The sequence below is a fragment of the Rhea americana genome, unplaced genomic scaffold, assembly GCF_003343005.1.
Source record: "Rhea americana isolate MKP2758 unplaced genomic scaffold, rheAme1 scaffold_108, whole genome shotgun sequence".
Taxonomy (NCBI): Eukaryota; Metazoa; Chordata; class Aves; order Rheiformes; family Rheidae; genus Rhea; species Rhea americana.
Genome location: NW_028185128.1, coordinates 3,035,958 through 3,050,886, shown reverse-complemented (window position 1 = coordinate 3,050,886; position 14,929 = coordinate 3,035,958). Strand labels below are relative to the sequence as shown.

Here is a 14,929-nt window from a genome sequence, read left to right as displayed (position 1 = left end):
AAAAGTAGAAAAACAAGCTCTTCTACACAGAATAGAGTGGAAAAGTTTGAAGAAGTCTTCCTTTGTGTGACTATTTTTGAATGACATTATTTGTTAATCAAACTGTAATTTTTCAAAGTACAAAGCATGTGTTAGATAAGGCGTTTAGCTGTATTTGAGTACCTTCAGAAGCTGTACTTGGGTGTATCTCGAAAGACTTCCCAATTTGTAGCAACTTCTTTAAAAAGTCGTAAGTGCAGCTATCCTTAGATATACAAAGGTACATACCATTTTCTTTTTGCTATTCAGAGGAACAACTAGGTTATTCCGAGCGCATCAGGAGTAAACCAGAAGACGAGAATTTGCACTAAATATTCATAATTCCAACACATTATGAAATAGTTACAATTGATTGTGGAATTTTAGGCACAAATATTGCTGTCCACATCATGGAGAGATGATGGAAATCCTGCAACTTACAGAATACACATATGTACACTCACAGCTAACTTTGCTTCTGAAAATTAATTAGAATTCACATCAGATCGATGTGAGTACYCAGAACTAAAAGCATAAGTCTTGAAGTGTGTTTTTTTCCTGATACTTTCTTTCTTTTTTCCCCCCAATTTTATATATCTAATACTTCAAAGTCAATCTTTGAACTCTCTCAGAAGAGAGGGATCTCAGTATTGYAGGCATCTTGCCCAAGCCCTCCATGCTAACCCTTATGTGGCAGACTGGAACTGGGATCACTGCATAAAATGCAATGACTTCAGAGAAGTTACAAGTAGCAACATATTCCAGAATAAAATTATACTGGTACCAAAATCAGCTACTTGTTTCTGAAACACTGTTCACTCTTTACATACAGTATACAAACTTACAAAGACGTGATTTTCTATTTGTTCACAGTTGTTCACCTTGCYAGCCAAAATTTTGGCTTTTCTTCTGCATGTTTAGACATTTCTGTCTCTGTGCCCACAAAACAGCATTCAGAGAACCTCATGAGATACTGCCCTTGAAAGAGAAGACTGGGAGACATGAAAAGGTGTGAAAAAAACAGAAAAAACGGTGCTTATAAACCAGCACAAGTAAATTTCATCTGAATGTACTTTTACATTATGCTATCCCCCATTTCCAGATATCTTTAAATAGTCTCTGCTTATGAGAGACTCTGCTGCTAGAGAAGCCTACAACCATGCTAGGGACAGTCTACAACACCATGCCTAACTGACGTAGTTGACAACACGAGCCTGAAAATTCATGGTAGCAGCTTTCTTCCTCAAACTCTATCAAATGCTAAATCTACTTTTATTTCTCTGAACAAAGAAAATACAAAATAAATCCTTACTGAAGGAAACCAAGTTGAACGAGCTATTATTTTCTTTTCCACATTCCTACAGGAACATCTTTATATGTTATAATTTTATAGCATAACTTTGAAGAAAGCTTCACAGCTTGTCTGCCTTAGCTTTCCAACTAACACCTACTAACCAAGGAGTCTGCAACAGCTCCATCTCAGATAATGCCCAAAATGCAAGTTTTCCCCACATGAAGGTACTAAACCAAGCAGTTTGCAAAACGCTATCTGACTGAGGGACTAGTAGATCAAGACAGCTAAGAATGACCTTCTCCCTTTGGATAAGTCTAAAGCTATGTTTTAAACCTGACTTGTCCTATTTACAAGGTAACAGCTATACAGATTATTTTGGAATGTAAAGCACACATTTCAATTAAAATATTAATGAAAACCTTCACATAGCTCTTCACAATAAGAAATTTCCACTTCATAAATCAGATAAATTAAAAGAAAAATTTGTCATTGAGTGCAGAAAAAAATGCTATCCAGAAGAGCAGCACATAATTCTTGTTGAGCATAGCATTTTCTATAATCGTGGGAACAGGGAGCAGGATAAGCCTGCCTCAAGACATGTCTACATTTCAGAGAGAAAACATGACTTACTTAACTATGCAATTTGTTCTTCAATAAAAAAAGAAGTATTTATTATTAATATCAACAGATTATCATGCAGCTTCTGTTAAGGTTTGTTTATAAACAGCCACCATGTACACAGAATTAGAATAGTCAAGTTCAACATTTTAACAACAACAGAAAAATGCCACACAGCTGAAGACAACATTTAAGAAGCTTAGAAGAAACTATCTTCTACAAAAGTAACTTAACTTCTGTAATTATGCTTGCTTTGGAGGACAGGTAGTGTAACTTCAGAAAGAACGTCAGAAACTCCCGCTTTGAGAACAGAGCGGCAGACAGCACAAAACATTAGGGTTCTTATTTATGTAGTACATTAAGAAGATACAAGTTGCATGTTTATGTTACCATGAGTGGAAAGGGTGTACATTAATCACATCACTGCGCATTCTTACCCAGCAACTAGAACATATTTTCCATCTGGTTGATCCTTTAACCTTTCCAGCAGGGACAAACGTACTTTGGCTTTGGTTTGGCCATAGATTTCAATTTCATCTGTAAGCAATCCTATCTCCTTGGCAAGTACATCAACAGCTTTTGGACTCTGAGCTCGGGAAATCTCAATATCACTGGAAAAGAAAACAAATAATAGCCAGGAGATTTCTCTCAGCTTAGGTGGTCGACGACAGAGCACAAAACAACAGCAAACTCTCCAACAATGGGGTTATTGTAATCAGTTTTCAATCCTCTCTCACATTTTATTAACCAAGTCTAAGTATTAGCTAACACCTAATATAATATTGAAAAATCACATGCAATGTTTGTTAATTGTTGTAATTTCATGGAGTTCTGTTTAATCAGATTCCAAATATTACGTAATTCTTTCATATCAAGCTAGAGACATGTCTGCTTGACGTTCAAGCATCCACTGGAATGGATCTTTCTGGTTTTGTTTTCCTTCCCTTCTCTCCCAGTATATTTCAGCACATACACTTTACAAAAAAGCATATACATTCCTTGGCCAGCACTCGCATAAACAAATTAGCTAAACATGATACTTGCGTTTGTAGCGCCTCTCACCAGAGGACGCAGCAAAGGAAGCTAAGCCTCGCTACTCCCCCAAGAGGCAATGAGAGGAAACAAGCATTTGAAGATGAATTCATGCTCTTCCAAAACATGGCTGAATTGAAAGTGGCCACACAGCAGGAGTTTAACGCACAGGGCCAGGGCCAAAAGCCCAGCTAGCTTATAAACTCTTTCCAAAAATGACTGAAAGTGCAAGCCGAGGCAAGAGCAAAAGCATGCAGCATGTGGCAATTCCTTGCCGTCATACTGTCTCAACCTACAACGCTCTCAGTTCCAGCATTTCCTGATCTGGACCTGGGGGCTTTGAATTTAACAGGCTTTTACAGGTTTCTCTTCTGTGAGCTTGACTCAGATGCTCCTGCAGCCCATATAAGCTTTGAGCAACGACAAGATGCTACAGCAGTCAGTTGTGTAGCTTAGCCACACAGGATGTGAGGAGTCACCTCCTTTCGGTTTGAACTGCTCACACCACCAAAAAAAAACAGGTTTAAAATATGACCAAGAGATTAGTTACTTTCAGCCTATCAAGGCTGAATTTCTTCCTGCAGTTTCAGTTGATTACAATACTTAAGACAGAATCTGGCAATGGCATCAAAGCTAGCGTCCTAAACTTTTCCAGAGTCTGCGAGACCTCAGATAGCCACTGATGAATACAGAACTACTGCCAAATCTCAACTCCAGGTGCTAACTTGAGCTGTTTTGCATCCACCAGCAAATGATAGCTTAACGAACTTAATTGCTTGCAATTCTTTGAAGATATCCTGAACTAGACTATTATTCAATTCTAATGCAGAAGGTACTTCTCAAATATCCAACTCATACGCCCTGCAGCAGCTAAGTGAACTCTGAGATCATCCATCCAAACACCAGCAAAACCCAACACTACAGGGTAAGAAGCTACTGAACTCACGACACTAGAAAGGCTGGGCTGCAGACCATTTTCTTGCATTCACTTCTACTAATCTGGTATCTGACTACTTTCAAAGACACACTAATCACATCCTCTTGCATAAAAGGAGACAGTTTCAGTTTTCTTATGCAATACTTCAAACACAACTAGGCACAAATATGCATCAAGAACACAAGCTGCAGTGGCTTACAAACGTATCCTGCCAAAGAATTTCTAAGCTATTTAAAGTTTTTATTCTAAACACTGTCTACAAAAACAACTCAAGTCTCAGAAAAATAGTGCTAAAATGATGACAGTATGGTCTTGTAAGTACAAATCTGTAGGGTGACCTAATCTTTTATTAAAACAGGAAATCTGTTGTGAAACTGTTGTGCTTTTGCCATCCTGCACATGCCACTACTGGCAGAAAGTGGAACATGCAAAACTGACCTAATTGTACATTTACGAGTAAGTTAAAAGCTATAGAATTTCTAGATCAATTACAAACATTTTTAGGTTTCTAATAAAATTGGCAAATAAAACTGACAGTGGATGCTATAGTTCTCCCTTGGTAAGACCCACTGCTGCCATCATTTCCTCACTTGAAGGTCCTCTATGAGTCTTCAAGGCAAATACATTTTCAATAAAACAAAGTTTTAACAACAGATCATGCACTGACATATGAAATCAAGTTAGTTGTAGTCTGTCCCTATTTCCAAATACTATGTGATGAGACTATCATATAACAAGTTGATGAAAGGCATAATTAGGCAATGAATTGATATCTACGCCTTAAATATTACTGGGGATAAACAACATACACAAGATGTTTATGTCTAGTCAAATATTTAAAGTTAAAAATATTTTCTAAAAAATATGAAGTTACAGGTTTGGTATTAACTAACATTTAGAAGCCTATATTTGTAGTTTTAGTTTGACAAATAAAATAGTCTCTATGTTGGAATTAGAATTATGTTACTCAGTATTAAGCTGAAATGGTACAACATTGGTTCTTCTGCCTGAAGAAGAATTGTTAAAACAAAAATCCATGTGAACTTTTTGTGTGTGCTGGAATTTTATTACTGCGTATTTGTGAGAACATCCTCTGTTCATTTTCAGTATCTTTGGAAATGACTTAAATTAACACCCAGAGCTCAYAGAAATCAAAAAGCTGATGCTCCTAGTTATAGTGTTTAAGCAGCTTTCCCTCACTTTAAATGAAAAAAAAATCTGTTTCCATACAAAGTTGTGTGGTTATTGTAAGATTGTATTTTCTTGCAGTACAGTTTCCATCTGATAAGCTACTTTACATTTGAAAGGAAAAAAACATGGAGCGATAGTAATCAAATATATGGAAGTCCTATTACTGGTTATGCTATATACTATTAGATATTAAACATATAAATACTTATGTATTAAACACATGTAATATAATGTCATAGAAGGTTGGGGAAAAAAATTTTTGAGAGTTTTTTCTCCATCACTCTCATGATACAATACATGCTATAATCTATTGCTTAATTCTATTTTTATGGACAGATTTTTTCCAAGATTTAAGTCTAGGAGTGTTATATATTGGCCCAGAAAGGGCCCTAGAATTTCTCCCTATCCCACACCACCCCCACATCATAAAAAAATGCTTGTTCTTTTGACAATTAAAATCACAAATTGCCTCCCTACCCAATAAATTTAAATTGTTATTAAGAGATGGTGAAAACTGAACCAAAGTGCTTAAAAAGAAAACCACATTTCATTACTGCTTTCTTAAACACAGCAGTGGAATTCAGAGGCAGACATACAAATAATCACGCACAAATTTTGAAGCCTTCCTGCTTGCCAGAATCTCACTTCACGTCCTTGTTTTCTCTCTGGATGCCCCTAGCAGCCGGCAGCATCTTCAGCACAGCAGTGAGCTCAGGCTGCTTTAAACCCCAAAGGTGTGGGCAACACTAACCGCGCACACCCAGGTCCCTGAGGTCCGGACACGGGCCTTGGCCAGTGAGCGAAAGAAACCGACCGAAAAAACTGCTTTTGAGAATAAATTTGCTTTCTGCTCTTCAAGCATACGCAGGAATTTGAAAGCCTAACTCACAAGTAAACACTTCTGCAGAGGGAAGAAAATAAACACAGGATCAAATGCCATTGAAATCACTGGGCCTTAAATACATCCATAAATATCTTCCTACATTAGGCCTTAGCGATTAGGAACAATCTGCATTTTGTATTCCTGTTGCTGCTCCCCAAAGCTTCACCTCCCCTCCTCATGGAAACGCTTTCACCTGCCAGTTTTAGGACTTCACCAAATGAAGCTTCACCCCAATGCACGTACTAGAAAGAAAAATCGAGAGGAAACACCAGAACATGGCCACAACAGGGCATAAAACAAAATAGCACGTCTGTAGTCTCCATAAGCAGACGAAAAGGCTTTTTTTTTTTTTTTTTTTTTTTTTTTGCATACCTACTTTTTTTTTTAAAAAAAAAAAAATAAAGAACATTTATTACCTGGGCACTGGGGAGAGGGGCTGAAGTTTCAGGCAGTGGAGGTCCCACTTCCTGCACTGCTGGGAACGGATCCATCTCTCGGTGTTTTTTACCATATTCTGTTTTTAAATAAGAAAGACAGCACACACCAGCCACATCATAATTGCTGAATTCTAACTGCAGATCATCCCCAAACTACACTGAAAGAACATTTAGTGCAAAGCTAACAATAAGCAAATTAAAAGTCTTTTAATTTCATGGTTTTAGAATGAAAGAAAAACATCCACTGCACTATCACGGTAGTATTGTTTATCCAGATTTCAAAAAGAGGAAGACCACTTACATATAAGTGGCAAAGAAAAATCTCAAATAAAGAACTGAAGATTTTATTCAGTTAAAACAGAGAATGACTATTATTCTCTCACACATTAAAAGAATGGGAGATATCAATTGTTCAGTGACTGCCTCATTCTCTCTTGCTTTCCGAATGACAAGTTCCTCCACGTAAAACAACACATTTTTGGACTCTTTATCCATCATGACACAACCATACACATACATACTTATTCCTTAATTGCCTTATAAGAATAGGTAACATTAGTTTATTAATACAAGTGGTTCTGGCAAGCTTTACTATAATTATCAGAATTATGATAAATAAGGTTTTTAATTTACCTTTCTCTAACTAAATGCAACAGGCATTAGTGACCCTAATTAACCGCTGACAGAGTTGCTGTTAAAATGGAAGGCGGGTAAGATTTCCAAAAGAGCAAAACAAAGATTAAAAAGTCCAACTGCAGAAGCAATTTCTTCAACTCAAAAAAGAGCACCAAATTTCAGTGTTTGAAGCTATACTAACCTGCATTCGCATTGCTATCGCAAGAGAACAAACATCATTTTCAACAAGACGGTTGTTTTGCTGACCACATTGGTGTTTCTCTGTAAAATGAAAATATTGCACTAACAAATCAAGAAGCTTTGGTGAGTGGGAGCATGTGTATTTGAAAGCTATCCTCAAACAAACAAAAAAAGTGAATGCTGGTTTGCAACTTAGTATCACTGCCAAAATTACAGATGGCTTCTTCTATACTTAAGCGGAAATCACCCAGGAAGGTTGATAAGGAGATAGTGTGAAAATCACCAACTGTAAGCCCTGAAGTATATGATGCAAACACACACTTGCAAAAGACAAAGCATGTGTATACTTGAAAAGAGAATGAGAAACAATAGAAATCGATTCCAGGATCCAAATAATTGCTTTGGGACAAAAGGAGAGAGGGGAATAAAAAAAGTCTGACAGGTACTAGGATTTGAAAAGCTACCCATATTTTTAACAGAACACCCAAATGAACTTGATAAAGGCTGTCTTCTTTTCATATGTCTATCTCAGTGAGAGAGAACAACAAAATGATCACAAAGTATTTATTAAAGAGTATTACTAGCCAATGGGATTTAAAATTTGAAATCAAAATATGCAAAACTTTGAGCAGCATAAGTTCTCTTCATCAGTATGACATTAAATTAAAGCCAGACATTTTTAAGAGTCTATACAATTTACAATGAATCCAGTTTTACCAACACATGACTGTTTCTAGTGGCAACATGTCATGTAATAATCACACATTAGCTACTCTAACTAAATACATATTTTGCCTTTTTCCTGCAGTTCTCCTTTTGGGTTGCTCTTCTGTTGTTGCTTATTACATTTTGTCTAGATGCAATTTTTCCAAGATAAAATTGATATCTTAGTCTCTGTGGGACTATCAAGGCCTTAGTCTCATTCTGAAGGGCATAGATATAACTGTAATAAAAAACAACGGTTGTGCACTGACAGCTTTAGCCCTTCCCCTTCAGGGGAACTATACTGCAAATCCTGACCTATCCACGCTCCCGTTCTAGTCGTTCCTTCTGTATCCATCATAAACTACTCACATTATCTTGTGTAACTATCTCTCCTAACTAAAGTCCCCATAGTGGAAGGCCACAGAAATCACCAACTGGAATCCTCAGTGTCAGGGACAGAAGCGTGCAGAGGAGCCAGCACAGCCCTGGGCCATGCAGTATCCACTCTCACTCATGCTCGCAGCTATCTCCGAGACCAAGAGACCCTGTTTGTAGACACACTCAGCCTCTTTCAATTTGCTTTTTAATCCTTTCTCAAACATTGTTGGCAGTTGGCATCTGTACTTCAGTGATAGAGCTAACCAAGATGACAGTCCTAACAAAAAACTCAGAATAAGAAAGTGTCTGAAAAGGTCTTCTATTTGTATTAATGCTTGTCATGTTTAAAACAAAATTTCTGGAAATGCTGAGTTTTAGACTCAAAGACAGAGCTTTACTGGAAGTTGTAACAGTCTATCACAGTCATAAGTTGACTATTGTTGCTTCGAGACCAGACTGGGATAGCTGCCAAAGAGACAAATGAAGTAAGAAGAATGAAACTAAAATCCCCTTTCAGGCAGCTGTGCTTTGCAGAAACATTTCAAYTTTTTATGTTATTTGGTTAAAATGACTTCTTATCGGGGCAGAGATAGCATGTGTATAAATACATATTGGAACTAGAGATTTCCCTTCAATAAACTACTTCTCTCAGCTTGCCTATGCTACATACTCACCACACAAAGATGACTGACTAGGCTTTTTCAAGGGGTGAAGGTGAAGCTAGAGATAAAATTGATGCACACATGAGTGAGTAAGGTGACTGCAGGATTGCAACAACTCACTTAGGATAAATTTTCCAGCTGGAGACTAGAATAGTTCTCTGTGGATTCTTCTTGATTTAGGTCAGATCAGCTGGACCACAGATGTTGTGCTTCCCCCTCTGATTCACCCTAATAAAATCCTCTACAGCCATTTATTTGTACCCTGTTGTGCAGATGGGTAAGAGCTGCTGTCACATGTCTGCTTGGGCAGTCTGGTAGGGTCACAGTGGAGAAGTGGCGGATAAATGGCTGAATTTCCCATCAGGATACTTGCACAGTACGGGCTGGAACCTTCAAATGCCCCAGGAGGAGCCTGACATCAAATTCCAAATAATTTTGGCATCCTTAAGTCTTGTTCAGAAACTTGTTCCTAATTTCTATAGATTTACATATAAAGCATTTTGCTCTAAGAGGCTACCACTACTCACTTAATTCCAAAATCATTGGAATTACAGTAGAGCAAGGTGTTTTATTGATAGAAATTGTATGAACATTTTAAAATTAAAAAAAAAAAAACTTGAAAAAGATTTCTATCACAGTAGAGCAAGCATTTTACTTCTACTTTTCTGGCTTACATCACTACAACTGCCCAATATAACTAAGTCTTTGCAAACTCTGAGTGCTTTTAGAACATATATATGTGTTAGGCTGCATGTATACCTACAGGACACAGAAATCTAGCCACCAGATAGCAAGAATAAAAGACATTTCATGGCCATTCTTGCCTTCAGGCTTCATTTAACTCCTGTGACCCTACAGATGTTAAGCTGGACATTAAGAAAACCCAGAAAAATTTCAAAGCACCTCAGCCAAACAGATTTCAATGTGTATTGAAAGTGAACAATCACTTAGAAGACTCACTGGTTTCTCCAAGATTATAATTGTTCCACAGTGGGCTTTTAATAAATATCCTACAATTAAACTAAGTGCATTTTTCCTGTCAAATAGACACCTGTGTTTCATGTACCTCTCTAGCATGTCTTCAGGCCAACAATTCTTAAAGCTGTTAAAATGCGCTTCTGCTATTCTTGCAGAGTTTCTCCAAGATTCTGGCAAACTCAAAAGCAGAAGCATAAAGACAGACAACATTTGGTAGATAAGTTCTTATTCACACTATCTTGTTAAAAACTCATGCTTCCTTTCAAAATAATCGCTATACTTAACACACAGCCTGCTGCCACAACTAGATAAATGGAGAGAAATCTATAGGTTTATGTCAAATGTTACTACCAGTCTATTTCTTGCCTTAAGGACAAATGTTGCTGTGGTATGTGAGCATCTTGCAACATTTAAATGCAGTTGCCCTAACAGCATTCTTTAAAGGGATGAGTAACATCACTATGATCTTGAGTTCTATAGTGCAGTCAAGGCTTGAAGTTACTTGAGACGTGCCACGCAGTCATAACAGACTTAAAACCCAGCCTCCCTCTGCAATGGAAGGTGAGAACAAGGTATCKGAAAGTTTTTCTTTCACCAGGCAGCATGCAGATCTGGGAGAGGTCAGTTCTGTCCCTTCAGACTATACAGTTCTAGCACTGGAATAGAATAAGATCTGGGAATTAACATTCTTAATTCTATACCTAACAGAATACTGAGCATTTTTCAGCTGAGAAATTAATGAATACATACCTCCCCCCAAAAAGTAAGCTAAGTTATGTTTAAGGAGGGTAAAAAAACAAGATTGTCTTCGTAGGAGCAACTACCCTAGAAGACACTGGCTTCACAATTCTTGGCTTCACAACGCTTGGTTTCACGATTTTTCTACTCCATCCTGAACAGTTTTTTAAGCATAGCTTTGCGGTATGTCACAGCCAACATTTTCACCCTCCTTCCTTTTCCCCCAAGCTCCAAGTGAGGCCACAGAAGTCACAAGACAACATGCTGAAATAATTGTGTACCTGGTGACCCACAAGCCTTCCCTCTGAATTCTCAGAATCCACAGGATCATCACTTATTAAATATAATCCTGGTATGATGAATTTATTCTAGCATTTCTTCCCTCACCTGACATCTTTTTCCTATTTATATATTAGAGACACATGTATATATCCCTTGTACACAAATATCCACTTTAAAGGGCCTTCTCTCAAATATATAGCTTTTAATCACACTTGGTTGTCCCCAACATGACCTACACTTACTTCAAAGACTTAGCACACATTACTTTCAAGAACAATTTTAACTCCTCTTACCTGATTGAAAGTCACGAGAACAACTGACAATAATGGTTCCGGGTTTTATCCAACTGACTGGAATATCTTCAGGTTTTGTACTGCCAACTATCACCACATCTGCATGATGAAGCTATCAGCAGCCAAAAAAATCCCACAAATAAAAGGAAAATGAAAATTAAGTTTAGTACATTCACGAACATGCAATTTTTCTTACTTATATAAAAACGGTCTTTTGAGATAAGTATTTGCAGACAAAAGTCTGAACTGATGGCCCAATTTATGAACAACTGCACTGAAATTAAGTCAAGGAAACAAGTTGTGAAGTTAGGCAAGTGGGGTCAGTCAGTACAATAAAATTTAATGGAGATTTCATATTTTCAAGATGAAGCCTTGTCATTGTCCAAAGCACTGTCCAACAGAGTAATCTGGAGAAACTTTAAGAAAGAGAAGAGTTGAAAGACAGTAAGTAGATAATTATGAAGAGTACAGTCAGATTATCTGAAAGTAGAAAACCAGGCCAGTTCACTGGAATGCAAGATGACCTGATCTGCAAACATTTATGCCTTTGAAGAATACCAATTAAAGCTTTTTTATTATTATTTATTTATTTATTTCCTCTTTTTTTCCCTTGTCAATTCATGTTTACTACTCAACACTTCTGGTTTAGTTCAACCTTGCAGATGCTGGGGCAAAAACTGTTAGTAAAAAAAAATTCTCATAATCAAACACATAAGTGTCTTCCTTTCCTCTGTATTCTCAAGCAGGGCTCTGCAACAATTWTTGGAATCAACAGGAGATAAGGGAAAGCTCTCTCGAGAGGCAGACATATAAAGATGCGCTAAAAAGGCAAATACACAGCATTACCTTAAGCCCGAGTGTAAAGACTATTCCAGAGATACAGTGATTTTGGAAATATTTTGAAAAATATAAATAAATGAATCACAAACTCTGCAAGACTCTCTATTAAAAGATTTGTGACTGACAAGTGTTCCAGCTTCTTTTTGGCCAAAAGTACTCATGACTTCCATCAGTATAGTCGTTTTTGGCACAGCTGAGCATCAAAGATGGGAGAAGAAAATAGCTGTGGTAGAAATGGTAGAAAGCTAAGAAAGCTCCATCTTCTCCTTAAAGGACTCAGGGATGGTCTAACCCTCCTCTAGAGACCAACATGTGGAAACAAAGCCAAAAGTGTGGGAGAAGGTCTGCTTGCTTGACAAATGACTAATGTTACAAGCTGGTTCAAGCTTCAGTGAGAAGTCCCTGCAACACTCCTACGATTGCCTGCAAGTGTACAGAGCATTTGCTCTGTCACTCAGTCTTAACCAATTATCTAGACTGTGTCTGGTGCAAGCACTAACTTAAATGCCACTCCTAGAAGGCCACATAAGTAAAGCCTGGCGTTGTTATGTCATATTATACTGAGGAATTTGCAAGTAACTTTGGATAAAAAGATGCTGCAGTGACTTGTGTACCAAAAGAATATTGCTGAAATCGCACTTTCCCCAGCAGCAGCAGGCAGCCACTGCTATTAACACACTCAAAGTATCAACTTCAACAGAGAAAAAGAGTGATTATCTTTGGTTACGTGAGTCCAGATTTTTCTGTAACAAAAAATGATTCATATTCTAGCAGTTATAATTCATATACTGGAAGTCAGGTATATCATCTCATGCAAAGCCTTTGGGAGAAAGACTAGTAACTTTTACAGTGCTTAACATTATAAAACCATGATCCAGTTGAGAGCTGTATGCAACAAGTAATAATTTTGAGAAATGTTCAGCCAACAAACATCCAACAAGCATTGAACCAATTCTGTCGTAAGAAACTATAATGCCAGAATAACTGACCTGACCAAATACTCATCTCTATGACTACCAATTGTAATGTTGCAAAATGTTCTTAACAGCTTAACACAATCCTTTTTGTAGCCAACATTAACACCATTTCAGATGGCTAAAGTCACATATATCCATAAATATATACAAAAAAACAGCTGGATCTTTCTTCTCATCTTTGCCTTGTTCTACTTCCCCCAGGAAAAAAGTTGTACCATGTGACATATAGCAGTATCCTTTGGGATAGAGACTGATCACAGAGCCTTTCGCAATAATTTCCCTGTTCTTTGTTTTCCAAAATCTAAATATAGAGGAAAAAAAGGTACAGATATAGTTGCCCCTCTCCTGCTACAAGCCAGTACTATAAGGCAGTATTTTTGCCTGCAAGTACTAAAAACATTATTGGAGAATCAATAAAGTATATATAATAAACACTTTAAAGAGCATTTATTTTTTAAGTGAAAGGTTTTTTTTTCAATTATATCCAGAAATTTGTTCAACTTTGAGCAGCAGTTTATGGAAAGTAAAATAGTTATTTAGGGAATGCTATGAGTCCTTGATTGAGATTTATATGATCTCCATTGGGGCATTTTGGTTTCACTTGCAAGAAGTTCACTCTACCCTTTTTTCTTATTTTTGCCACAATCTATTCTTTTGACTGCCTGTAAATCACCAAAGGGAAAAAAAAAAGCAAGAATTTAGAGGCATGTGCAGGACTTACCTCCTAAATTAGAAATAAATCACAGCCATTAGAGATGGAAAAGACCTATGAAATCATCACATGCGACCTCCCTAGCAAATGTACCGTGCAGTCCCCAAACAGAGAATGCAGCTGATACAAACCAGACGCTACAGGCAATCCATAGCCAACAGGTTGAGAAGATAACTGCAAGGCACTAACATGCAGCCACAGGGTAACCAATTATGCATTGGTAAGTTGATAAAACCATGGCATCCCACCACTCAAGCTAGTGGAAGGAGCGACCAGCATCCCACCAAACAACCCACAACACAACAGGCAGCGTGAAGACAACAAAGGAAGCTAATGCTCAAGGAGAATTCTGCGTTCTTACTGATAAATATTTTTTCAGTTGGGAAGAGTTGTACCAATAAATAATCTGAAATCTTACCTCATAACAAAATATGACTCTCTCCAACAAGATTTAAGTAGAAGCAGATTAAGAAGAACCACCCATTCCCAAGACAGAACACCAAATGTTAAAACAATACCAATATTCAAGCCAAGCATTTAATGATAATGATACAGAGTAACTGTATATTCCAGATAATTGAAAACCTGTTTTGTCATAAGGGCTTTATAAATATTTCATTTCCCCATAGCTAAAAGTGACCGCTACAAAAACCGTTTTAAATAACATGATCAAAGAAAAAAATAATTTAGTTTTTGAAATGCACTCAGTTTCAAGGTCTGAAGTTAGGCTAGTTAAAATGTAATAGATACGATGAACAACAGGAAACTGATGCAAAGTTTTTTCACAACTCTGTTCATGAAAAACTCATTTTATAATCAATATACAAATCCATTTCCACTTCAACTACAGCAATTTTAACTATGCTCTGTGTAGCTCACGAGCAATGTAGCCACACTATGGACATACAGTAAACGTGGTGCTTCTAAAAATCACCACCCTCCGTGGATATGGGGTTACATAGCACATCCAGACACAGAAGAGGGAGCCAGGCTGTGCAGTCGACCACACAGTTCACTAAGGTATACAGGTTAGCCACTACCAATGCTACACCAAACAGTATCACTTATGGGGTGATTAAAAACCTCTCAAGAACATCTGCAGTTATTTTTACATGCTTTTTTTTTTTTTTTTTTTTTT

The 14,929-nt window shown here is 37.3% G+C and overlaps 1 protein-coding gene across 1 annotated transcript in view; it reads right to left on the bottom strand.

The window, feature by feature from the left end:
- The window catches only part of MTHFD1L (methylenetetrahydrofolate dehydrogenase (NADP+ dependent) 1 like), a 162,331-nt gene that overhangs the window by 133,728 nt on the left and 13,674 nt on the right, over positions 1–14,929 (bottom strand). Inside the window, exons 8-11 of the mRNA XM_085310809.1 lie at positions 11,263–11,374; positions 7,228–7,307; positions 6,390–6,487; positions 2,368–2,541 (exon numbers count right to left, since the gene is read on the bottom strand). Coding sequence (XP_085166935.1) covers positions 2,368–2,541; positions 6,390–6,487; positions 7,228–7,307; positions 11,263–11,374 — 464 coding nt within the window. The remainder of the gene's footprint in view (positions 1–2,367; positions 2,542–6,389; positions 6,488–7,227; positions 7,308–11,262; positions 11,375–14,929) is intronic.